At 39.8% G+C, this 25,335-nt stretch overlaps 1 protein-coding gene across 1 annotated transcript in view; it reads right to left on the bottom strand.

The window, feature by feature from the left end:
- Nucleotides 1–14,472, bottom strand: part of cdh19 (cadherin 19, type 2) — a 38,813-nt gene extending 24,341 nt beyond the window's left edge. Inside the window, exons 1-4 of the mRNA XM_050057266.1 lie at nucleotides 14,345–14,472; nucleotides 5,525–5,901; nucleotides 5,083–5,377; nucleotides 2,620–2,739 (exon numbers count right to left, since the gene is read on the bottom strand). Coding sequence (XP_049913223.1) covers nucleotides 2,620–2,739; nucleotides 5,083–5,377; nucleotides 5,525–5,770 — 661 coding nt within the window. The 5' untranslated portion in view covers nucleotides 5,771–5,901; nucleotides 14,345–14,472. The remainder of the gene's footprint in view (nucleotides 1–2,619; nucleotides 2,740–5,082; nucleotides 5,378–5,524; nucleotides 5,902–14,344) is intronic.
- Nucleotides 14,473–25,335: the final 10,863 nt, after the last annotated feature.

Genomic DNA, 25,335 nt, shown 5'->3' on the forward strand with positions numbered 1-25,335 from the left:
TGTAAATGTACAGTTAGTGGAAACGAATTTCCCTCTGGGACGAATAAAGTAAGTCTAAGTCTAAAAACAAACACTTTGAGTGGATGTGCACTGACAGTGCAAACTTGCCCTGTGTGTTTACACTGCAGCAGTTGCTCTCACTTAAAACTGGACCAGTTTCAAAAAATGTTGTTCCCATTAGACCCTTATACATTAAAACATGGGAATATAGAGTCCAGTTTGGAAAATTACCCTTTAACTTAGGATTTTTAAGTTTATTTGACATGCAGAAGCCCACACAGCAACCCTTCAGCATGGTAGTAAATGTTGAGAGCTACATCAGAACATTTTTTGATGAACAACCCCTATTGTGATGGTTTTTGAATGCTCTCTGGCATCTAATATAGTGTGTGTTTTTTTGGTTGTTGTTAAAAATATTGGTAGTTGTTAGTTATTAGTAATGAGTTGAAAAATAATTCTTTGCAACTGCTATCATTAAAATTTAGACAATTTCAAGGTGCTTGTGCTTCAGAGTTTCCATTTTATGCTAGTTACTTTGAAAACTTAATAATAATACAAAATATAATCTACTGAAAAATGGTGATGTATTGTGATATATTAAACTAGCTAGCAGTACATAGGCTCCACCTATACCGGCAGCAACATTAAAGTGATTACCGGTGCACTCTCTCTCTCTTGCAGTACAGGCGATTATACAAAATGAAAAAAATGAAAGAGAAAACCCAAAATTCGCATTTTTGGTCAACAATATCCTATTATCTTTGAGGACTTGAAAGCATGAATGGAATGAAACATTATTATATCCAGAGCTTTTTTAATTATAAAGCCTATTCTTATTTTTGAAATACATACATACAGCCTCTATACTTAGATCTAAGGCTATTCATAAAACATTCAGGGCTGAGGCCTCAGATGCCCAGGCCTAATTACGCCACTGGTAGCGAATGCTTTGTTTCCACCCTTGATGTAAAAGGACTGTGACGTTTTGTAGGTGCTCCCCTAAGTACCAACTGTATCTTCTTTCTTTAGGCTGCTGGACTGTCTGTCAGTTAGTGGTTATGTTAGCCTTGGGCAATTTGCATTTCTTTAGATATTTACATCCTATTTGCATTTTAATTTATTTATTTAGATAATCACCTTATGTTAGCATTTCATGTTTAATCTTCTGTGCATTTTACATTTCATATTTCCAGCATTCCTTATGTAATACAGTTTTTACTTAGAAGCACCTTCTAAAAAATCTGTATTTGCATTGGTATCTGTACATATATTTATCTTCAACTTTATATTTATCATCCATAGCAAAGTATTCATTACTCCTGCGCTGCTCTTACACTTAAATTTAATCACCATACATTTCAGTACCTGCACTGTCAGTTTGCACGACCATAATAAGCGTGTCTGTAGTAACAGCTCTCTGTAGAAGTCCTAGGACTAGACTATCATTTCATTGCTTTGTGTTTCTATTCTTATTATTTTATTCTCACACTTATATTCTTTATCCCTATGTGTATCTGTGTTTTTGTATGCTATCTATCTATCTATCTATCTATCTATCTATCTATCTATCTATCTATCTAAATAATTTCTTTGAACATCTAGTTTTTAGCAAATGTTACACAAACAGGAGTAGTATCAAACATTTATTGGGGACTATTTTCAGTGGTAGATTATTTATATTATATTTGGTTTAATGTGTGTGTTTATCAGGACTGTTAAGTGCCCATGTTCTTTGCAATGAAGGAACATGTGACTGCAGTGCAACAGTGTGGCTCATTGATGATTTTTAAATAGGTTTTGGACACAATGGGGCTCTATGACACAGTGGAATAAGATATTTCAGACTCTGGCAACAGAGACAATACTTGTGTGTGAGATCAATTTGCTGCTGCTTTTGGTCTTTTCATGGGATTTGTTGACAATAAGGAAAATGTAAATTATCTTGGCTTATCCTTACAGGTTAACTGAAGCCATAAGCAAAGCTTCAACTTTTATCAACTGCTGCCCACTCCTCAATAAAAACTAACAATTGGTTCCCAAAAAAGAGTCAGATTTGCCCTTTTAAACACTGCATTCATTTGCATTTAAACACATTTTTCTTACGTCAATATTGCCCTCCCCCAACTCTTTACAGTTCAGGTCAACAATGTGTGTGGGAAGCGCTACAGATGACCTCTGTTTCACACCAATAAAAAGTGTAAAAGTACATGCATTGGCATCGGTTGAACCAATTTCTTGTCAGGGGTGTAAACACTCACATTTTTCCCAATGGTCTTAAAAAGTCACTATATCTGTTAACAGTTGTTTTGAGATAGAAAGTTGCCAGGGGAATTTATACAATTTTCAAAGTGATAAGTAGTGTATGACTTGTCAAAAGTGACTTGGACCAGAGGGAGCGAGCCAAAGACAAAACAGTTTTCAGTCTCAGCAGTGAGATTGGAAACATCTCTGCCCTTCTGTATTTTTTTAAACCCACTTATAAAAGTTAAACATTATTTCTGCAAAGCCAAATCTCTAGTGCGCCTCCCTAATAGCCAAAACTGTAGGTGTTGAGAGATTTGTGCAGCCTCCACTGATTATGACGGTAGAGTTCCGACTTCAAAGCCTCTGTATCTGTACCCGTCTTTGGCTCCACAGAGAAGTAGGGCTCCCCCTGCAGGATGGAGTAGATGAGCTTGGCGTTGTTTCCGAACATGGGATCGTCAGCATCTGTGGCTGTCACCTGGGCCACTGTGGTCCCTGTGGGGGGGAAGTGGATCACACAGTCAGAGTTAGCTCAGGCAGCAGTTCCAGTCGACAGGGAAATAAAGTGATTATGCCACAGTCCCGCAGGGTCTGTCTGTCTGGCTCAGGGGGGGAGCAGTGGAAATGGAAGAAGGGAGGGGGGGGAGGTTGAGGTAGGGTTAGAGGAGGGATGTTGACAAAGGGACGAGGGTTGGGGAGGAGGCGGTGGGGCAGCAGTGTTGGCCTTTCACAACTCGGTAAGGCTGTGCAGGTGTGTGTGACAACCTCTCCAGCCCTATAGCGACATCTCTCTCACCATCCACCTGCTGCTTGTTTTCTCTCCAACGCACTCACACTTACTACCCTTTTCTCCAGTGACCATATCCTCTCCCTCATTCCTCTTGTGTGTCTCATTCTTTTTCCCCCCAGAAAGCCCTCGGTTTTTTCCTTACAGGCAGCATTTCTTATTTTCAGTCACCCGCACTCCAACTTTCCCCTCTCTCGCCCTCTCTTTCCGAGTCAAATGCATTATGATTTATTACGAGTGAGATATTACGCTGCAAAAGCAGATTACATATAAATTGAAATGGTAATGTTTGTGGTATAAAAGGGCAGTGGTTATAATAACATTATTTAAGACATTTATCCATAAAGGCATCCAAGCTACGATTTGGAATCCAATACTTTTAACTTCCTGAATGGGGACAGATGACAGACATTCATATAACCTTTTGTTCATCGTCTTCAGTCAAGATTTAACTCAAGAGAATTCATTTTAAAAGTATATCCTCAGAAATAATAAAGCCATTTCCAACTTTTTATTAGCTCAAAAGAAAATGGTAAGTTTATTACTAAGCAATCACTTGTTTGTTTGAATAATATAGCGACACATTTGAATCTTGAATAATTCCATGAGCAAAACTTACCAGAACCAGGCATTAAATGGTCTACTGGTTTCAGCCATATATTTACCATGAAGACCTGAGAGTGGTATCTTCTTGTCTAACTCTTGGCAAGAAAACTAACAAGTGTATCTCCCGAAATGTTGAAAGATCCCTCCAACAAAAATGTTTACAAGGTAAACAGCAAGGGTTTTGATCCCTCCCAAAAATTGTCTGAAGCCACATAACACATTGAGCCTCATAATGAAGGTACACACACAGCCCATTAAGTCTAAATGAGCCTACCAGCATTACAAAATAAGCATTCATTAATCTGTTCTAGCACAAGGTGGCTACTCTGCAGTGGGCTATTTATGATTATTTGGTGTTTCAGCTTTGCAGTGTGGGTGGTGAAAACAAACAAATAGGTCCATGCTCTATTGAATTTTCTAATGCCCTCCTAGATGCCCTCCTTCCTTTTTTGGATTTGAAATCAATAGGAAGCCTAGCTAGAGAAACTCAAGACTATCAACTTCTGTTGAGGTTTGGCAAAATTTAACGGAAAAGACACTAGGTCAAGAAGTACAACGCACACAGTTTGAAAAGTGTTAAAACATTTTTTTAGTCAATGTATAAGCTACACATTTTGACAATCCCGATTCCTATAAAGTTGGGACGCTGTATAAAACATATGTAGAAACACATGCAAATGGAATGGGAAATAAGTATTCTAAACGTCAAATTTTTGTCATTATATGTATTTCCAAAGCAGCTATTCGCACGAAATTTAGACCAGATGTCAATAAAATTACATTGATTAAGAAACTAACATTTGACTCCATAGAAATTAACTGCAATAAAGTGGAATGGCGCAGGGGAAAAAGGATTGAACACGCTAACTTAAATTTTTGTAATATTTGGGAAAGCCTTTGTTTACAATGCTACCTCCAAGATGCTTCCTGTATTTAAATCTCGAAAATTTTGGAGGGCTCGCTCATAAATCTAAGAAAAAGATTTTAACTAAATCTAACTTATCAAGAAAATTATATTTCAGTCTGAGCATAAGTTGCTCTCTTAAAAAATCATCAGCAACATTTTCTGAGCAATCCACAGACCTGAACTGTTTATACAAGGACTATTTATTTGGTACAGTGTACTTCCAAAAACTGTTTACAGTGAGTGAGGACTGAGTAACAGGGGCACAGATTTTGGAGACAGATGATGCTGATAAATTTTTAAATGTTAGGTTTCCAGGTTTTGAGCATCAGAAATGACATTCCTTTTACAGTCACTGTACTGAGTTAATCTCAGAGACATACTGTATCTCACAACCTGTGCACATAGAACCAAACTACCTGCATGGCTAAATACTGTACTGTATTTTGGAATTCTGGTGAAAGGACTCTTTAAATTTCATCCTGCCTGCTGGCACTTTAAACTCTTTCGTTATAACTTCCTCCCTGTCTTTCATACATACCGATTGGACACATCTCAGGGATGCTGGACACATATGGTTCGTTCTGGAACTGCGGGACATTGTCATTGATGTCCTGCACCTTGATGATGAACTCGGACTGGGGTTCCTCTGGTTCATTGGTCCTCCTGTTGATAGCCTGAGCTTGAAGGACGTAGAAGGCCTTTTCCTCTCGATCAAGCTTCTTCAGTGTCCGGATCTCACCTGAATACTCATCTATCTCAAACAAATCTCCAGCTCCTTCTCCTGATAATATGTACTTGATGGAAAACTCACCTCGGTCATAGTCGGATTTGAGCTAAAAAAAACAAAAAAAAAAAGAGGAGGGGGTATATAAAGGCTTGATGTTTTTTAAACAGTTCTTTTCGAGGTAACCAAAAAACATGTATTTTCAAAGGGAAGTAGTGTATCAAGGACATGGAGGACATTCAATCTGAAGTGGTACCTGGCCAATAACGCGAGGAGTGGGATCTTCCTCCGGGACAAACAGCTGTTTCCAGATCCAGCCTCTCTTCAGGCGACGGTGCAGATGAGTGGACCCTTGGGCCAATTGTTGGGCTTCCAAACCCTGAGTACCTCTCATATCGCTCAGCACCCCGCCAGGAAACATAGAAAAGACCGTAACCATGGCCAAAACACTCGGCATGCTCATTTTTACTGTCCATCCGTGCATTTCCTCTGCACTTCTCATGGTTAGTGGATGGAGGATGGAGGTTTCACTAGCCCAGTGTTACCAATTCTTCATTCAGCAGCACAGCTCATGATCCCGGTAATGCTGTATCCCATCTCGTTATGATGTGGTTTATATGCATGTTCATGTCTCTGAAATAAAAATTAACAATTTAATTAATGGCTGCGGTGAAAATAAATTTCCAGCAGTGCATGGGGACTGAAATCTATAGCAGTGTTGTGTAAAATCCAAGATCAAGTGTTCAGTATTTAAAGGCTCTGTATATCTTTGGGGGCGGCAGTAGCTCAGTCCATAGGGACTTGGGTTGGGAACCGGAGGGTCGCCTGTTCAAGTCCCCGTCCGGACCAAAATATGGAGCGTGGACTGGTAGCTGGAGAGGTGCCAGTTCACCTCCTGGGCACTGCCGAGGTGCCCCTGAGCAAGGCACCGAACCCCCCAACCGCTCAGAGCGCCTGTCATGGGCAGCCCACTCTGACATCTCTCCACTTAGTGCATGTATAGGTCCAGTTTGTGCATGTGTGTGTTCGGACCTGTGTGTAATTGACAAACAGAGTGAAAAATTGAATTTCCCCTCGGGGATTAATAAAGTATATATATATATAAAAAAAAAAAAAATCTATCTTAGAAGTGGACTCTTTATGTTTGAAAAGCAAATCTAACTTAAATGTATTTTGCTGTAAATATAAAAGATGACTTTTATATAAGTGATCCCCAACCAGGTGCCCTCAGGGACCATTTCTGCAGTTGCTTAACTGGTAGGTATAAAGATTATAAAGCACTTTAACTCATTGGAATAAAAATAGACATCATGATTTGATAATAACAAAAAACAGAGTTAGCTGTAATGGCAAACGCTGTGTGCTGTAATTCGGAGTGTGTAAACTGGTCAGCAAGTGTGAAGTAAATGAGTTTGGGATAAATAATTACAATTGTTAGCTAAGTCGGCTAAGGGATCAGGTGTTGATAAAGTAGCCTATTAGAAAAATGGTTGAAGGTAGCTAAAAGTAATAAATTAATAGCTAAAGTAGTGGGTTAATTGGATCAATGGTTGAAATAGTTAACCCCATCACATTACAAAATGCCCACGTTGCACTTTAGTAGGAAAGTCGCAATATTACCAACAGATGAAGTTTTGACAACGTAATGGATGCAAAATAACCAGTCCTCACAGAAACTTTTCTGCAACACTGCAGTAAAGTTATAGAATGACAAAAATACAATGTACCACTGTATCACAGTCCTCATCCTTACGTAATGTTAAGTGCTTAATGGTTGTAAAAAGGTGATGAAAATACTCAAAAATCAACTGTGGAATTTAAATAAAATCTGTATGGTGAATTCCGAAAATGTGTTGGCTACATACAAATGTGATGTTTTTAGAACTTAATTGTAACAGATCCACCATGTTGTTGTGTGACTTGTGGTGACAGGGCCCTAGTCTTACATCTTTAAGTTGATACTATGTAGTTTGATAAATAAAGTTGACATTATGAGACCATTAAAGAACATTAATTGTAGGCTACATTGCCTCAACCAAATTTGATTTGTAGGGACATTAGCTAAAAGTAATGGATAAATGGTTTAATGTTGGCGAGATAAACTAATGGATAAATTATTGAAATATTTAATATTATCGTAATGTAATGCGTAAATTGTTTAACGTTAGCTAGATAAATAAATGGATAAGTGGTTGAAATAGTTTATATTAGCTAAATGTAATGGATAAAGTGCCAAATAGTCTATGTTAGCTAAATCTAATGGATACATGGTTGAAAGAGTTTATGTAAGCTAAAATTTAATGGATAAATGATTGAAATGGTTAATGTTAGCTGAATTGAGTGGATAAATGGCTGAGTGTTAGCTAGATAAACTAATGAATAAATGGTTGACATACTTAAAATTAGCTTAATGTAATGGGTAAATGTTTTAACATTAGCTAGATAACCTAATAGATAAATGGTTGAAAGAGTTTTTGTAAAGTTAAATTAAATGGATAAATGTTTGAAGTACTTGATATTAGCTTGGGTAAATGGTTTAACGTTAGCTAGATAACTTAATGGATTAATGGTTGAAAGATTTTTTGTAGAATTAAATTTAATGGATAAATGGTTTGACATTAGCTATATAAACTAATGAACAAATGTTTGAAATAGTTAACGTTAGCTAAACTTAATGGCAAAAAGGTTTAATGATAGCTGGATAAACGAATGGATAAATGTTTGAAGTACTCAATATTAGCTTGGGTAAATGCTTTAATGTTAGCTGGATAAACTAATTAATAAGTGGTTGAAACAGTTAATGCTAGCTAAACTTAATGGTTGAAAGAGTTAATATTAGCTAAATGTAATACATAAATGGTTGCAGCTTCAGCCACTACTAGTGGCATTAATGGAAATACAAACTTTGCCAAGCCTCCTAAATATTGAGAGTTGAATCGTTAAAAAATATTATTGTAAGCAAACAACATCCCCTATTATATAATTAATAGTGTTAAATAAAACCCAGCTTAAAATCAATTCAACATTATTGGTGGGGTCGATAGAGGGGTAGGCTACTTGAGGTCATCTGGCAGAGCTGTGGGGGATTGATGGGAACCACGTTGTATATGAGCTCTATGAGTTATGTCAAATCCAATGCACAGCAACAACTCAGATTTATAACAAATTCAAGCAAGAAAGCCAGAGCCATAATTGCATTTTACAAGAGAAAGACAAACCCTTTGTCCAAGCCCTCCTCTTTTTTTTCTCCTTTTTGTCTTGCATCCTGCACAGGCGTCTGAAAACAGCCTCTGTTTTGAATGCAGACAAGGCCCTGTATTGTGTTTCACGGGGGGAGCAGGGCCTGAACATCATTCCTTAAGCATGACACTGCACTCTGCAGCTGACTAATGAAGACTTCTAATTAGATCAATGTCTCCCCAGACATAGAAAACAGAGACACACATGCCTCTGACAAACTATGAGTCGAATCGATGCGCCAATTATAATGTGCATCAGGGTCAAGAGTGTAAGGACAATGAAAGTCAAACAAGACAGCAAATTAGTCAGGGCCACACAAATACAATATCTTGCTCTGACAACCCTGCCAAAGTTATAAGAGTTTAACTTTGACGATTTCATCAGTTCCCTTCATATACACGGATTAACTGTGGTGTATTTTTTTTCATTTTCTCTCCATTAGTAACAATAACCACCCACTGTCAACATGTCATTGTCAAAGGGATAAAAATACCTCATCTTTGTCGTCTTATGTTACAGAGGCTGACCTTTGCTGTTAATGCCCTCTCTTCTTAGTAAATTAGCAGTTCTCCCTGTGAATTTTTTTTTGTGTGTGTGTGTGTGTGTGTGTGTGTGTGTGTGTGTGTGTCTGCAGCGTAGGTGTGTTTACCATGAAACTATGGATGTTCTTTCACTTTCCTTCCTATCATATTAGACTTTTGTCTTGTAGTTGTTTGCTTTGAGAAGCAACACAAATTATTGTCTAGACATGAACCCCTGAACCCAACTTTACTGCTCTCCAGTCAAGCAGCAAACCATACATCAGCACTCAGCGGGATCAGATGTTATTAAGGGCTAGAAGCCACAACAGCCATAATTCTAAACCATTTTAATAGAGTTTTTTGACACTGTAATATCAGCACATAACGTATAGAGTCCCACTATGTGGACACTTTAATCCAAAGTGCTGCACAGGAACACAAGTGCATACATTTTTAGCATGGGTGGCCCCGGTGGAAATTTAGAATATAGAGTATACAGCAGGACGTTGTTTCAGCAGTTAGAGTAGTTGCGGTATTAATGCTTTAACAGCTCATAATGTTCATGTTTAATCTTGTAAAAGTAAATTAGCTGTCAAGATCCATTTGTAATGAGCTGGTAAAATCAATTACTGATGCAGGCTTTCATATCTGAAATTCAATTTCGATACAGAATGCGAATGAGAGTGTGTGTTTGTGCTTATGTATGTCTTTACGGGCACGTATTCATATCTCCGAGCATTGTGGAGTGACAGTCCAATTAGTAGCCAGTGAATCGTGAGCTGTTATGGCCTTTCATAGGGCTGCCAAGCACGCGCCCAAACTGAACGCCTTGAGCCAAAAAACTAGACAACAGCCCCTCAATGATGTTACTCAGAGCAACTGCCAACATGCCAAGGAGTCTGCTTAAAAATCCTTCCCGAGGGTATCAGGCTTTACTGATGTGGCTGGAATAGTGCACAGGTCAACAGATGTTTAGGTGCCAATTTAACAAGATGGGCTTTTCTAGAAATAAGTGATGAAATTCTGGGAAAATAATGGGTATGCCAAAAAAAAAAAAAAAACTCCCAGCTCCAGGTCTGTAAATAGCAAAGGTATTAGGGAGCAAGTAAAACACATGTCCATGTGTGACAGCTATCTTGATAGTGCTTGATAATAATTGTGACCTTGCCACTGATTTTGAAAATATCAAATAAATCCACATTTTGCTTTTAATAATACAAATCTCTCAGCTATCATTCACAGGTGCACATGTTCTGGGAAAAGTCAAGAGAAACTAAAAATATCTAAAAACACCATTGAACTCACGGGTCAATTTTCTCCTTTCAAAAGAAATTCTCATTTCTACATGACATGCAGTACATGCAGAGTGCCCTGTGGTTGACAGCCATTCATTACCTCTAATAGGCCTTCCTCCCATTTCCAGCAGACCTCCTGTAGCCTGTATGTACAGTACGCTACTCTACCACATGACAGAATGACAATGAGCTGCAGTCTCACAATGTTAAGCACCAGATGCGCTGAGACCGTCACATTATTTTCCTATATGGTGATGTGTTCTCGCTAATAAAACGTTGCTCTGTTGTAGAAATGGTTCCAGGATGCCGTTAAAGATGTTTAAACGCAGCAATAAAGAAAAAGAAGCTCCTACTTGACATTGTGGATGACACATCAATATCAATATGCACCACAGACGCTAACTAAGTAATGCTAGCTTCATATGAGCATGTAGTTTTTCATGCATTATGGAAAAATATGAAAATGTTTAAGCCAAAAACGTGACAGCGGATCTAAATATAGACTCCATTTACAATCTTGGAGACAAATCCATCTGTTAAGCCTTGCCTCTTTAAGATCACCCTTCCAAGACAATATGTCCCTAATTGGTCATTTGGGAGCCTATCATGGGACCTGTTGTTTACTGTTCAGCTCCGTAAAACAATAACACTGACATGAGTTTATGTTTCCTAAATCAGGGCCTCAAATGAGTCCAGAGACCGAGCTGCAGCAACAGGGAATGTCAAGCCATCATGTACTCGCTAGTAAGTAATTTGTTTGATTTTATTACGTGCACAAGTGAAAATCATTACTGCTTAGCAAAGTGTCACGAATTTCCTCTGACATTTATCAGTGATAGGACTTCACCCTATTATTTCTCTCTTTTTCATCAAAAACAATTAACTGATGCTAAGAAAAAAGAGGGCGGTGAATTTAAACTACAGGTAATTGCAAGGAATATGAGACATGGGCAACATTCAGACAGCAGATAAACATCTTCACTCATTTTAAAGGAACAGTGTGGATTTAGGTGGATTTAAGTGCATCTAGTGGTGAGGATTGCAGCTAAAACCTCTTTTGGTTAGTGTTCCTTCAGTGTTGATTGTTCAGGAGGTTTTTAACAGGAGCTGAATTATCCACAGGGATTTCAGCTATCGGATTGGATCTTGAAAATGGGTTGTTCAGAATAAAAAGAACAATTCTGAAATCAGATTAGATTGTGTAATCCAGTTCTAGCTGTGATCTGGCTCAAACCCTCAGTATGTGTTGTTCAAAACCTTTATACTTAAAATTTTTTTTTAACATTTTGCACTTGATTTGTTAAACAGTTGCTGTGATGAAGTAGATAAAGTAGGCATTAAGCTACCTATTAAACCTTGCATTACACTAATGTAAAAAAAGGGGGTGTTGTTCCCATAAAATAATCCCCCAATATCAAACAAGAATTATTTCAGGTGATCAGATCAGGGTGATCCAATCCAGTGTTGCCTCAAAAAAACCCAGCACAACAGTGAGATTGATTAACTGATTCTGGGTAACAAAACAAAACAATTTCCAAATTCGGATCATTCTGATCCAGATTAAATTTCTTGAACAACTCTGCTCAGATGATTTAAACCGGTGAAGAAGCTGATTTAAGCAGTTTCATGTTGCAAATCCGTATTTCTCCACCACTGGTTGGCACGTCACAGACAGGCCGCTAGCCCTTAATTTCATATTTCATTAGTTTTCATGACAGTCATTACAGGGGGGCTGCGAAATATAGTGGCTGAAGAGAAAACACTGGCCCTGTCCAGAGCCAGTGTTAAGTTTGTTTATTCTGGGCTACTGTACAAGCATGGTGGTGTAACATGGTGATCTCTGTAGACGAGGACCCGCTCCGAGTGTAGATAAAAACGGCTCATTCTAAGGTAACAAATACATAATGATTCTCATTTTCAGGTGATTACAGACCCTTTCACTGTTAGTCAACATTATGATGTTTTTTGGTGGGCGGGGCTTAACTGGATGCAAAACTATTCTCCACAGACATTAGCTAGCGCTAGCTATCAAGTTCTGTGGACTTATTTTAGACAATGGGGGAAGATGATTTGAGTGGTGTGTTCAGAAATACTCATTCCTAGTGCCGGAGCACACTCTGACACAAACTAAACTGTTCATAAATTTGGAGCACTGTCATCCAGAGCACCGATTAACTTAACCATTTGTTAATTCATCGCTACAAGGAAATCCAATATTTGTGTTAATACCTCCCCAGTTTCTGATGAGGTGGACATGATAATCCACATAATACATATACATTATTCATCCCTACAACAGTAAATACTTTTCCTTAACCTGATATGAAGTGTGTGCTGCACATGTGAGCATTTTTGATGATCGCCTCCATCCAGTCCTTTCATCTTATCATATTTAACCATAGTTGTCTTTGTTTTTGTTGACAAGCAGTGGTGGCTAGTATGTGATAAAATTTAAGTTTTGACTCCTTCTTTTCTGGCACCCAATAACACAACAAGACAACATATAAAGACTCCTATGTAGCCTACAGTCCTGTGGTGATGAGTCCTGTTTTGCCTTCAGCTAATAAAATGACGTCATTGTGACGTCGGCCCTAAAAGGGTCTATATACTAAAGAAAACATACTTATTATATTATATTCCATTTCTGCCAATATATTCAAATATTATATATAATATAATAAATGCTACACTTCATTATCAAGAGTACTGTATTCAGTGTAAAGTAGCTTTCAGACCAATGACTTGCAACTACGTGCACCCATTTGCACTGTAAACCGCTGTCATTTCTACAGCAAAGGGTACGTTACAGCGTAACATAAAGCTGAACAGCACAACAAACCCCAGAAAGCACATGGATGCATCAGCAGAGCACTCAACTCTTCTTGTACGTGACTGTCTGTGGTTAGATACCCTAACGTTACCTTTTATTTGCATTGTATAGCATTGTCTTTGAAATGTCTGACTGTGACAGCTACTACTACTACTACTATTACTGCGTGTGTGCAACAGCTCATGCATACGTGGGCACCCAGCTGTACAAAAAAAAAAGCATGAGCTTGCTGCTGATTGGTTACAAGGTTGGAGATGATCTGCGACGCATTGCCTGCGATTGAACAGGTTGAATCCCTTGCAACTGCAGGAGCCGACCTGAGCCGATATGCAACTGAGTCATTCAGACCACTGCAACTTTTCTCTGCAATGTCCTAAAACAGTTTTGTTGCATCTGGAATCTTTGGTCTGAACTGGCCTTAAGGGCCTATGGCTGGAAACATGCTGCAATGTCACATCATGTTAAGTTCCCACACATTTCATTGTTTGGCCAAGGTTCTCCCCTTCAAACGGGATGTTTTGCAGTTACAAACATAGTATTTGTGCATCTGCGTTTACTGTCCTTGAAAAAATGTATCAAAAATACTGACAAGTTATTTCACAGGATACAAGTTTGAAATTCCCACTTTAAAGAAAGGTCATGGAAACTGTTTAATAATTATTTAATTTAACCTCAGGTTGAATAATCTCTGAATTAAATGTTTTCACTCGATTTCCAAAGGTGGAATGCAGTGAAGCCTCGTGTTTTGTTGCTACATACTATAAGCCAGAACACAGAGGTCGTTTACTCAACGTGGGATGAAAAGATTAGATAGTTAGATTAGCAGTACAGAGGCCTCACATTGTCAACTCCAAAAAAATCATGTTGGTACACTTAATTAAATCCTCTTTAAAGTAATTTCTTAAACAATTTTGAACATTATTGTCAGTTATTTCAGAAGGCGCAGCCATCTCAAAAAAGATGCAAGGAATTTACTGATTTCTCGCTGTGACAAACACAAAGAATCGCCTGGACTTCTTCAGTTATCATAGATTTCAGCTTCCCTGCCGCTGCTTTTATGTTGAAAGCCTCTTTACTCTTTAAATTCCTCTATACATACTTTCCTAGATAATGTAAAAAATGTGCACCTAACTATCTTCTGACAAAACATGATCTCTTACAGGATGTAAAGCGTCCACCACCACACCCACCTGTTTGTGTGATGCTGCCGTCCCCAAGCCACTTGTCACCAAACGCCGTCAAGAGAGATCATCGCAGGGGTGTAAAGAAACACAATCTGCTTAACTAAATGCCCTGGTACTGGAAAGCAATTCAGTCACCACAATAGCAGAAGCGAACGCGCGTGGTTCTCACAATGCGTAATCCCTGCTCTGACGACCTCCCCTTTTCTTCTCCTTCTCTCCCCGTTTCTGCCCTTCTCAAACTTCCCGGGGAAGAACAAACACAGGCGCTATTGTCTGAGACACTGCAGAACACTCAGGGCCTTCATCGCCATGCAAATAGTCACAGCACCAGACTTACAAATGGATTTCTATCTTTTCACCCTCTCTGTTTTTTCCTCCCCATTTTTGTGAACAATCCAGCGCTTATTAAAGTGGAGCTGGAGCACGGAGGGGATGGTAATTCATCCACTGTATGACCACTATTCCTGCTAGTGATAGGAAGGCAACAGTCTGTTTTTTGACATTCAGGCCGAGAGGAGCACGCTGTTCCTGCATGCCTCGTCCTGATACGGTCACATTTAAAAATTGACCTGTCGTGACACAGAGTATGCAAAATCACTCGAGATGTTGTTTGTCCTCCACAGGCTCTCGGTTGTTTACATGTACTTGTAATCAGGGCCATAGTTGTAAATAAAAGATGGGTCAACTCTACCTCACCTCAGCTGCTGTGGTTGGAAAGATCCGTCTTAATGTCTCATAAAAAAAAAATCCATGAGGCCTTTATTATAAATCAATGTTTGGACTATAACAGAATAACACAACTGATGGATGTGGATCTGTTGAAGCCAAATCATATGTCAAATGAACGGCTTGTTGCTTGAGTCCAGGTCTTTGAATATGCCCATTCCACTGAGTTCAAGTTGACTGATATGTCTGGCATCGTGACATTGAACAGCGGTTTCTCAGCTGCAATAAAAAAGCAACGACCAGTGAGTTTCATGGAGGGACTCGATTAGTCAATCAGCACAAAGGGCGGGACTAATGCCACTGTCAAGTGTTGTCAAGCGGTTCACCAGAACCAATGAGGAGTGGGCTTGTAACACTAACATTGGGTGCTATGGACAAGATAGACACTGCTACAGAGGCTGTTTTAAATCAACATGTCTTCTCAATATCGCCTGACATTGTTGTTTGTATTTCTTCCCTGTGTTCCACTCTTAGAAACCCGTCAAATCAGGTATGTTGGCATGGCTATACATCAGTGTGGACTTGAATGACGTTAGATTTAGGCAGATACGATGGTCTCTGGTGATTGGCTAGGGAAAATCAAATCCCGGTCTCCCAAGGACATCACATTAAGTGGACTCAATGTCAGATTGAAGATGGAAACAGAGTTGATAAGTCTGTCTGATATTAAGCTAAACAGTTTAAGTTATTGGTGAAAAGTCTGAGTTTTGTGTTTCTCAACTGATCATGACTGAAACTACATGAAGCTTTGTGTTAGTTCATGCAGAACACGGAAGTCATACACCCCAGCTGTAATCAGCTGACAGCCAGTTGATTGGATCATTGTTTCTTTTCAGTCACACACCAATCACAGCCCATTCCCACATAAGGCGATCCATTTAAATATGGCTTCCTACTCACTGATCTCTGCTACAACAACGCTGCCACACACCGCTGCTGCTGGCAAAGCTTTACCTCCACCACCCTAGCCTCTACCATCCTAATTCAGAGTCCTAGCATGGCTCTAAGGTTAAATGGTATTTAATGTTTTGCTTGAGCCCACTCATGTATACCCAGGGGGTTTTCTGCATTGCGCTCCCTGTTTTGGCATAGCATGCTGCTTGTCTAATCCAGGCAGCACGTCAAGAGGGGAGCCCTTGGCGCCAAACATAACTGTATTTCCATTTGTTGCAATAAATGGTTAAATCTATGATGAGAGTGTTGCTGATAGAACTGACACTTATACAGCTGTCTTTGCATTACTGGCATAGACAAAGCTCTGACAGCATAACAAAACAATAATTTAAGGAACAAATCACCCCCCAAATGACCATTTTTATATTCAGTAACTCACCTTGATTTATGTTGAATACAAGGAGAAAAGGTTGTTTTTCTCACATGCCTCCATAGTGAATGCAGACTCCAGAAAGGGCGAACACTCTTGATAAATTTAAGTCATAGGGATCCAAGTTTAACAACAGCAAAACTGTCGCAAAACATCTGTTTACAAACTCTCACATAACTCGTGCAGTATAATCCACGTCTCATAAGCTCAGTACTTTCCAAACATATCCATTTTGGCTAAAACCTTACTATTTAAAACACTTTTGCAAAAACAGCAAACATAAAGGAACAAGTACCGTGCCTGGGCAATTCAATAATGCATGAGCAGAGTTGAAATGCAGGCACTTGCCCAGATGTACGACTTGTATGTGGAAGTGTTTTATATATTACTGTTTTGACAAAAAATGTGTTTGGGAAGCACTGAGTATACGACTGGATAAATGAGACTTGGGTTATACTGCGTGAGCTGTGTGAGAGTTTGTAAACAGTTGTTTTGATGCGGTCCTCCAATTCATCAAGAAAGTTCATTGTTTTTGGATTCTTCGGTCAACATCAAAGCATGGAAGAAAAAAGTTTTCTTGTATATATTTTACACAATACAGGGTGAGTAATTGATATACAAATGATGATTTTGGGGGTGAAGTATTCCTTTAAATGTTGCTTGTGTTCTTCATTATGTTGAATTTATGTCACACTGTAAAAATTAAAACTATCAACAGTTTTCTTTCTATTTTGCTTGACTCTTGACACAGCTACACTTTCTTTACTTTCTCCAAGTTTCTCTGTCTCCTCTATGCCCTGCATTTCAATCCTACATCTGTCTCTTCTCTTTAACCCTAATTATAAAACGCTGTCATGTGACAAGTGTTAATTGCTACAATAATGGACTAATTTAATGTCGTTGGAGTTAACAAGCTATGGATTTACAGTTATGCTAATTTAAACTATGATGTAAAGCAGCAACAAGTTAGATAAACTTGGAGGATAAAACAGCACTAATGTAAGTGACTTCAGGCAAAACAGATTTTCAGGTTCTTGTGTCAATTGTGTTAATTGTTCGGTTTCCTGTTATTGTCATTGATGTATACCTATTGAAATTTTTTTTTTACATTAGTATCTGTCTGTCTGTATATTAGATTGTTCTTGATCACTCATCTTTACTGTGGAGGCATACACACAAATTTACCCAATTAAGTGTGATCCGGTGTGAGCGAACCAAACCCTGTCAATCACATAAAACCACACTTTCCTGTTGGCTTGCAGGGTTGTTGGTTGTTTCACATTTCTGGAAAAGAATAATGATGAGTTAAAGAGGCAACAGATATGATTAGTTTTTTTTTAGCTTGGCGCCACCTAGCGTCAGCAGTGTTGCTCGCACTGTCGCAAAGACCAAATTGACCGTGGGGATCTGAGATAATCAATAAAATGTAGGCTGTAAAGCCACCAGTATACCTCTATGTATATGTAGAATGAGAAGGTGTGTGGACACTATACTAAATAAATGAGTTAAGAGACTAAGCAACAATTATCAGATTTATCTTAAGAAAAAACAAATGTAATGCAAATAATTATACGAGAATGCACAGTACCAGTACAAACAACTCACAGTAAATGATACCAATATGTACAGTATCAGTACAAACAACAGTAGACACGTAAGGGATAATGTATAGTGAGCTGGTGACTGTTGAAAAATAACTCCCGACAGGGGAATGGAACCCTGACGCACAGTGGAGTTGGTTGTCAGCCAACCAACCAACACTCGCTACCCGGTCCCTGGTTACGGCGATTTGCGATGCTGGCCAGCTAGGAATGAACTAGCAGCCAGTACAGTTCAGTCCTCTCTTGGCTAGCTAACATTTAGCCGTGTTACTTACTGATCCATTAGAAAGAAAGCTAGCTGGACACCGGTGTTGAAGCCTCTTTGGTCACGGAGCTCCCTCCATCTCTTGAACGCCTGACTGAGGTTTACTTTTGTTTTTCCTCTTCTTTTATCACTCTCCTTTTTGTGCATCCTCGCCTCCTCAGACAGATTAGCTCGTTTTCTTTTGGGAGGCCGTTTTTCACTTGTCTCCAGACTTTGTCCGTCTGCTATTGTGCTCGTGACTCAACTATCTCATGCCCCGGCCAGTTCCTCATAAGGACCAGCTCCAGTCCCTGATTGGCTGACCGACCAGTTTGGCAATACATGACGCATTTCCTGCCGTAAAGCAGATTTTTTTCCGCGAAAATTCATCCCTGGTGGTAGAAGCTTATTACAAAGATTGCAAAGTCATTAAGTAACCTATGGAAACGCTGATAGTCTGATTTTACTGTGTATACTACCCTGTGCAACCCACATTATTTTCATAATGATATATATAGGCAAAAATGCTGTCTGTTGCGTCTTTAATTTATTGATTCCACTTTTATCATCTTTCTTCTGATCTTAGGGAGGTGGGTAAACAGCTACACTTGCGATCCAATCAAATTAAAAAAAATTCTCTAACTACCTCTTGTAACTAAACGCCATCCACGTATTCACTTGGATACATGCAGATCAGCCACAACATCAAAACCACTCACTTAATGAAGTGAATAACATTGATCATCTTGTTACAATGCAATGTTCTGCTGCGAAAGCTTGGGCCTGGCATTCATGTAGATGCCACTTGACATGCATCACCCACCCAAACACTGTAGCAGACCAAATACGCCGCTTCATGGCGACAGCAGCCCCCAATGGCGCCATGCACCCAGCAGGAAATTGCACCATGCCACACTACAAACACTGCTCAGGAATGGCTCGAGAAACAATACAAAGAGCTCAAGGCATCAACCTGGCCCCCATATTCCCCAGATCCCAAACTGATCGAGCATTCGTGGGATGTGCTGGTACCCCAGAAGTCCTGTGTCCATGCCTCGACAGGTCAGAGCCACGTTTGATCCAAGATAAGGCCTTTAACCTGATGAGGCATGGATACAGGACCTTGGGAGTATTCTGGGGTGTCTGGCACCAGGGTGATGGCAGCGGATCCTGTGAGTACTGTGGGTTGTGAAGCGGCCTTCATGGATCGGATTTGGCTCTGGGGTAATGGCACATCCCACAGATGCTTGACAAGATTGGGATGTGGGGAATTTGGAGAAAAGGTCAACGCCTTGAGCACTATGTCACGTTCCTTGGCCCACTCCTGAGCAGTTTTTGTACTAGGGGGGCCACTGCCTTTGGGGAGTGCTGTTGCTATTAGGTAAGGTACTTGAGGCCCAATCCCATTTCATAGTTTTACCCCTACCCCTAGTTTTCGCGTGCCACCTTGCTCCTCGAAACAGAGTTACAAGGGGTAATGGTTGAAAAACTTTTATGAAATTTGGACAACCCTTCAAGACACTGATTCATCATTGGAATTCTGGTGTTTCTGTAACAGACAGGATGAGTGTTGCCACATGTTTGAACATGCCGTCTTCTGCAGTGGTGATTTCTCAGACGTGGGCTACAGTCAGCTTTTTGCTGTTTTCAGGATGTCCTTGATTCGTTCACAACTCAGGTTCCAGGCCATCAATTGATCAGACAAGTCATCAAATAAAAAAGAAGCATCATTACCAGGCCACTAGTGGTGCTTTGTAGGCTAACGTTAGGACCCTGTGCTCCTACCTCGCCAGTCTGCACTGACATTGGAGGAGTGGTAAGAAGTGCAGCAACTACGCTCAACTTCCAAGACAAAATATGGCACTGTCTTGCACGAATCAGAAAAAACAATGTAACGTTAGCTAGCTAGCAATGTAGCTACCAAAACAAAGGCATTTACAATTTCTTTTGTTGTACTTGTTATAAAGACAAGTACCATAACACTTTGCAATGATACTGAACTAAGATAATATGATAGTTATTGTAATTTATAAATCTTAATTGACAAAAAGACAGCTGTGGGTTTCTTTTGTTGCTCATACAGCCATCTTGTAGACAATTTCTCAAAACGGTTTGAAGCATGCCTCTGAAAAACCTCTGTTTGGAGGGCCACATAGCCCTAACACTTCCCCTTACACTTCTATCTCAACAGGGACACCCTATCCCTAGACATTAACGTGGAAAACGGAGGGATAAAGGCTGTGTGGTAGGGGCAAGGGGTGTACTGGGATTGGGCCTTGGTCTGCAACAGTATTTGGATGGGTGCATGTCAAATGGCAACACATGAATGCTAGAACTCAAGGTTTCCTAGCAGAAGAATGCATTGTAAGAAGATGTTCATTGTTATTCACTACACTGGTTGATTGGTGTTTGTGGCATTACTAACGCTCTAACTTCCCTTTCACTGTGATTTTAAGCTATAGTAACAGCTAGGACCCTACAATACCAGAGTAGCGACACACATTTGGTCAAGCGGAAAGTTGGTCACGTGCCCTCTAGTGGTGGGATAGCGTGCTGCATATCCGACCAAGAACTGACTGAACTTCAGTATTGCTGCACTGCTGCCGACCAGGAATTCTTGTGCGTTTCCAAAGTCAATCAAACCTAAAACCATAATCTACCATGATAGGAGCATCGGTGACCCATTTACAGGTTAAAAAAAAAATAAATAAAAAAAAGTTGTCTACCATAATGTTACTCTCTACATTTTGAAATAAACAAATTATAAGCATGACTTAATATGACCAAGACACCTAAAAGTAAAAACAAGGCCATTTTCATCAACTTACAAGCAAGTGCGCATCAGACATACTGTAAGTGAATGGGTTTTCTGGTCGGAAAGGTAATGCCCTCATGCCCCACTAGAGGGCGGGTGATGCTTAACTTCAGCATACCACAGGAGTCAATGGAAGTGTTGTCACTCTGGTATTGTAGGGTCCTAGTAACAGCTAGCTACTTACTTCCTGATCCTTCATATGACAAATATTAATTGATGCAGCAGGTTTCAGATAATATCCATCCTCTGTTGACATGAGGGTACAATGTTTCTACTCTACAACGCTAGAACAGCGTTTACATGCATTTTACCACGAGTTAAAAGTTTGTCATTTTTTTTTAGTCATTTTTTATTTGACGACCAAATAACCTTTTGGATAGAATACCCAAAGTGCCTTCATTACATGCCTTTCGTACACATGCTAACCTCGGAGGGCTAATTACATACCTAAACAATGCAAATAGATTCAATCATTAGAAGGCTCTGACAGGGGCAAGCTAGCATTGTTGGGGTTTAAATGTCTCCAAAGTGGCCACACCAGCCTTCCCTCAGCGCTCTGTGACAGGATGGAATTTGTTATTTCGGAAGTTGAGATTAGTTCTCCCTGTGAACTCCTCCGCTCCCATTCTGATTCCATATCAAACAGAGAAATGTCAGGACCTGCACTGTGACATTTAAAACCCCCATTGTAGACCTTGTCTAATTGAACCTCCCTCATTATAATGATGGAGTGTGGACCAACCACTGCAAAAGAACATCAGAGATGAAAGCTATGGTTTGGTGCCAGGAAGGATTATTTACATTCCCGCTGTCTTCTTCTCAGCGGTGAATCCGACTATCTCTCAGTCTCTACGGTGACATTTCAGGGCTGTCAAATCATGGGCACAGAGTAATGGTCAGCATATTTGCAACAAGATGAAGGTGAGTCTGGTCAAATCAGCATTCACAGGGATGTCATGTTGTATAAATAATGTAAGCTGTAATGGTGATATACTGCGTGCTTATATCCTGTATTATTCACTATCAGTGAAGACATCATTTTCCTCACAGGAGGCACAAAGAGAAGATAATGTGGCTCTGACATTAAACTGATGATTTTACACAGGCGTACATTATTGTTTTTCACATTTTTTCCCCCACTATTGTGCTCCTCTGATTAATGTTTTTTGAATATCTCTTTGAAAAACAAGTTATTGCCTAATCTAACACTACACCGACGTCAACATAAAGTTCACAAGTTCAGGCTCACAAGAGATGAAGTACTGAACTGTTCAGGCTTTGTCATGTTGTGCCCTTCACGGCTTACATTCATATTGTTGCATCGTCTTGCTGTAATTGGAAGAAGAATAAAGCGTCATTGGCATTCTGCTCAGTCCACTGTGGTGAATTTGATGAGAATGTCACATTAAAAATGCATGTTCCTCATACGTTCTTTGGCCTTTGTCTTTAGCCATGGGAAACAGCGGACACTTATGACAAATAAGGACGGAGCTGACGCCGCCTGAGGTGGATCTCTCTATTCGACAGGAAACATCAGCGTCTCCTCCCAGTGTCTGCCTCCTCCACACGAGACCGTGCATTTGTCAACCGTCTAGGCCGACGGAGGGGGAAAGAAATTGGGTCACAATAGAAAAGTTGGATATACTGCTAAAACATTTCTATGAGAAAAAGACAAACTCTTAGACCTGCTAAACAATATATAAATCCTGGTCACTAAAGCAAGCTGCACACATCCCTGTTTATATATATATATTGCAGTAGTTTGTTGTAATGTTTAAACCAACAGCTCAGACAGCCGACTAATGGCCAGCAGCCAACTCTCGACCAGCTGCTGGCCGACTACTTGTGAGACATCTCAGGTCTCCTAAATCCTCCAGGAATCTGCCACAAATGAGCACTAACTCTGTGCTCCTGGGCAGCGAGGGAAATCTCCTGGAACCAGACAGCAATGTTTTGTTTACATAAAGTGGTTCTGTCTATAAAATATATAGCTCAAGGCGGGATGTAGCTAAGTGCATTTGATCAAGTACTTAAAAAACAGTTAGGAGGTATTTATATCTAACTTATGCAACTTTATGCCTACACTATATTTATCTCACAGTTGTTACTTTACAGATAAATGTTTTATATGCAGCAGTAAGATCAAATATAAAGCACTGTTTGTGGTTAAGACACCCAGCAGGTTTTAGAAGTGCTAAAATGACTTAAGCAAATCACATTAAAATACCATTTTGACCATGTAAAATACTTCTTTCTGATTGCCTGGCAAACATGACCTCAACAGATTAGGCAACATTTGAAATCAAATGATAAGTTGCAAAACTGAGAAAAGCTATTTCCACCTCCCCTGGTTTGGAAATATTTTTGGAGCATTCCTGCAGCTTGGACGGACATAAAAACTCCTCTGACTGAATTATTTGAACAAAAGATCGACACTTGCGTTAGAAAATAACAAGCTGTCCAAGAACTTCAACGACAAACGGACCAAGGTACCTTGCACATTGTATGTAGACGTGGGAAGTCCATGACTAAGCGTCCATATGTGACGAGGTGAGAGTGAAAATGTGTTGACCTAAAGGACTGTGTAATTATTCAAGAGACTTCTCATTATGAATGTAGTGTAATATTGAGAATATTGTTAAAAAAAGAAAATTGAGAAAATGAAAGTGAAATCAAAATTTAACGTGCAGAAAATACTCTTAGAACTGAAAGCTCCTCCCATTTTGCAACTTAATGAGCAATAACATTAATGCTATACACTGCATGCAGTTAAAGCTGCACTGCAAACCAGACTGAAGGTAGCTAAGAGCGCGATGCGTCTCTTAAAAAGTCATTTGGAGTTTGCATTTGGAATCAATGTCAGACGCTGAGGGGCATGAGAAAGTTTCTCTATTAGATGACCTGAGGATGAAAAAGGGCTGTGTCTGACCATGGGCTGTAAATGAAGATGGACAACATGACAGCATCTCAAAGGTGAAGCCAACACTGCGAATTGATGTTTTTTTCCTTCAACAATAAATCCACATGGTTACATTTAGCCAACACACCTACGTGGAGAGGTTAGGCAACAAAAGCACATGAATAGGTTCAGAAAAATATAACGAGATTTGGCTTTACATTCATACGGGAAGCAAACACAGGCCAGTTGACAGGAAGTAAAACACCTCCATTAGCTGCTGTGGTAAGAAAGTCATATCACTGTTTTTTTTATTTCATGTCAGCAAAGTTTCATCTTCTGAGAGTGAGAACTGACAGCATCTCTCAAAGGAGTCACACAAGGAAGGAGCAGACTCCTCTCTGTTCTCGGGGGAAATATAGTTTTGAGTTGAACGTGCGGTATCCATCATGCTGATGAAATGCATAATTAATTCTCATCATTCCTATAATCCCTCTCTTGACTTGACCGCAGAGATGAAAATTACAAGCCTGGGCCCGTGTCAGCAGGCCGGCTTGATATCTATTGTAGTTTTCTCCCACAGTGGCAAAGAAATGCAGATGATAAATCGGCAAGGTTACAAAGTATTTACACAAATAAGTTGAAAACAATCGATCCAGTGCAGCACACTGTCATACCCTTAGGGATGTGGTTCCCCTGGAAGAATGCACAATCCCCCTGGCCTGGGTTCATTTGAGACGCAGATTGTGTCTGATTGATCAATGAGAACCGCTGCTGAGCCATCAATCTAACAGGAGTGGAATAGGAAAAAGGGAACATTAACATGTATAAGCTGCCGTGTCCCGACAATGTCCTCTACCTTGAGTTGGTGGGAAAGCAGCCACCTCTGGGGACATGAACAAAAGTGGTAAGTCTAAGACCTGCGACAGGAACGCGTTATATAAGGACAACAGGGATGATGTCAACATCTCAGCTCCTTTGTGATCTCATCTCTGTCGCAGCAGCGGCTCCTTATCTCTATCTTACCAAAAAAATACATCTATCACGAAGCTGCTGCCACTCCTGCACAGCTTTTTCTGCACAGGTTAGGGAGTTAATAATCTCTGAATTGTACAAAACTTGAATTTCACCTTCAACTGCCCTCCAGGTAATCATCGCTGTGAGCCGCTAATGAAAGCATAAAATTGCTGGCACCTTTTTGGCCACCTCTCTGCTGCAGTATTTAAGACAAACAGGTGATTAATGAGTGATTTGTGCTGGTATTGCTGGTAGACAGCTGTTCCATACTGCAGCAATGATTGGGCGGAGCAGTTAAGACTCTGTTCATTAAGGTCTTTCTACAAGAGTGCATCGCTTCTCAGATCCATTACCAGGAAAAGGGCATCATGTTG

The sequence above is a fragment of the Epinephelus moara genome, chromosome 11, assembly GCF_006386435.1.
Source record: "Epinephelus moara isolate mb chromosome 11, YSFRI_EMoa_1.0, whole genome shotgun sequence".
Lineage (NCBI taxonomy): Eukaryota > Metazoa > Chordata > Actinopteri > Perciformes > Serranidae > Epinephelus > Epinephelus moara.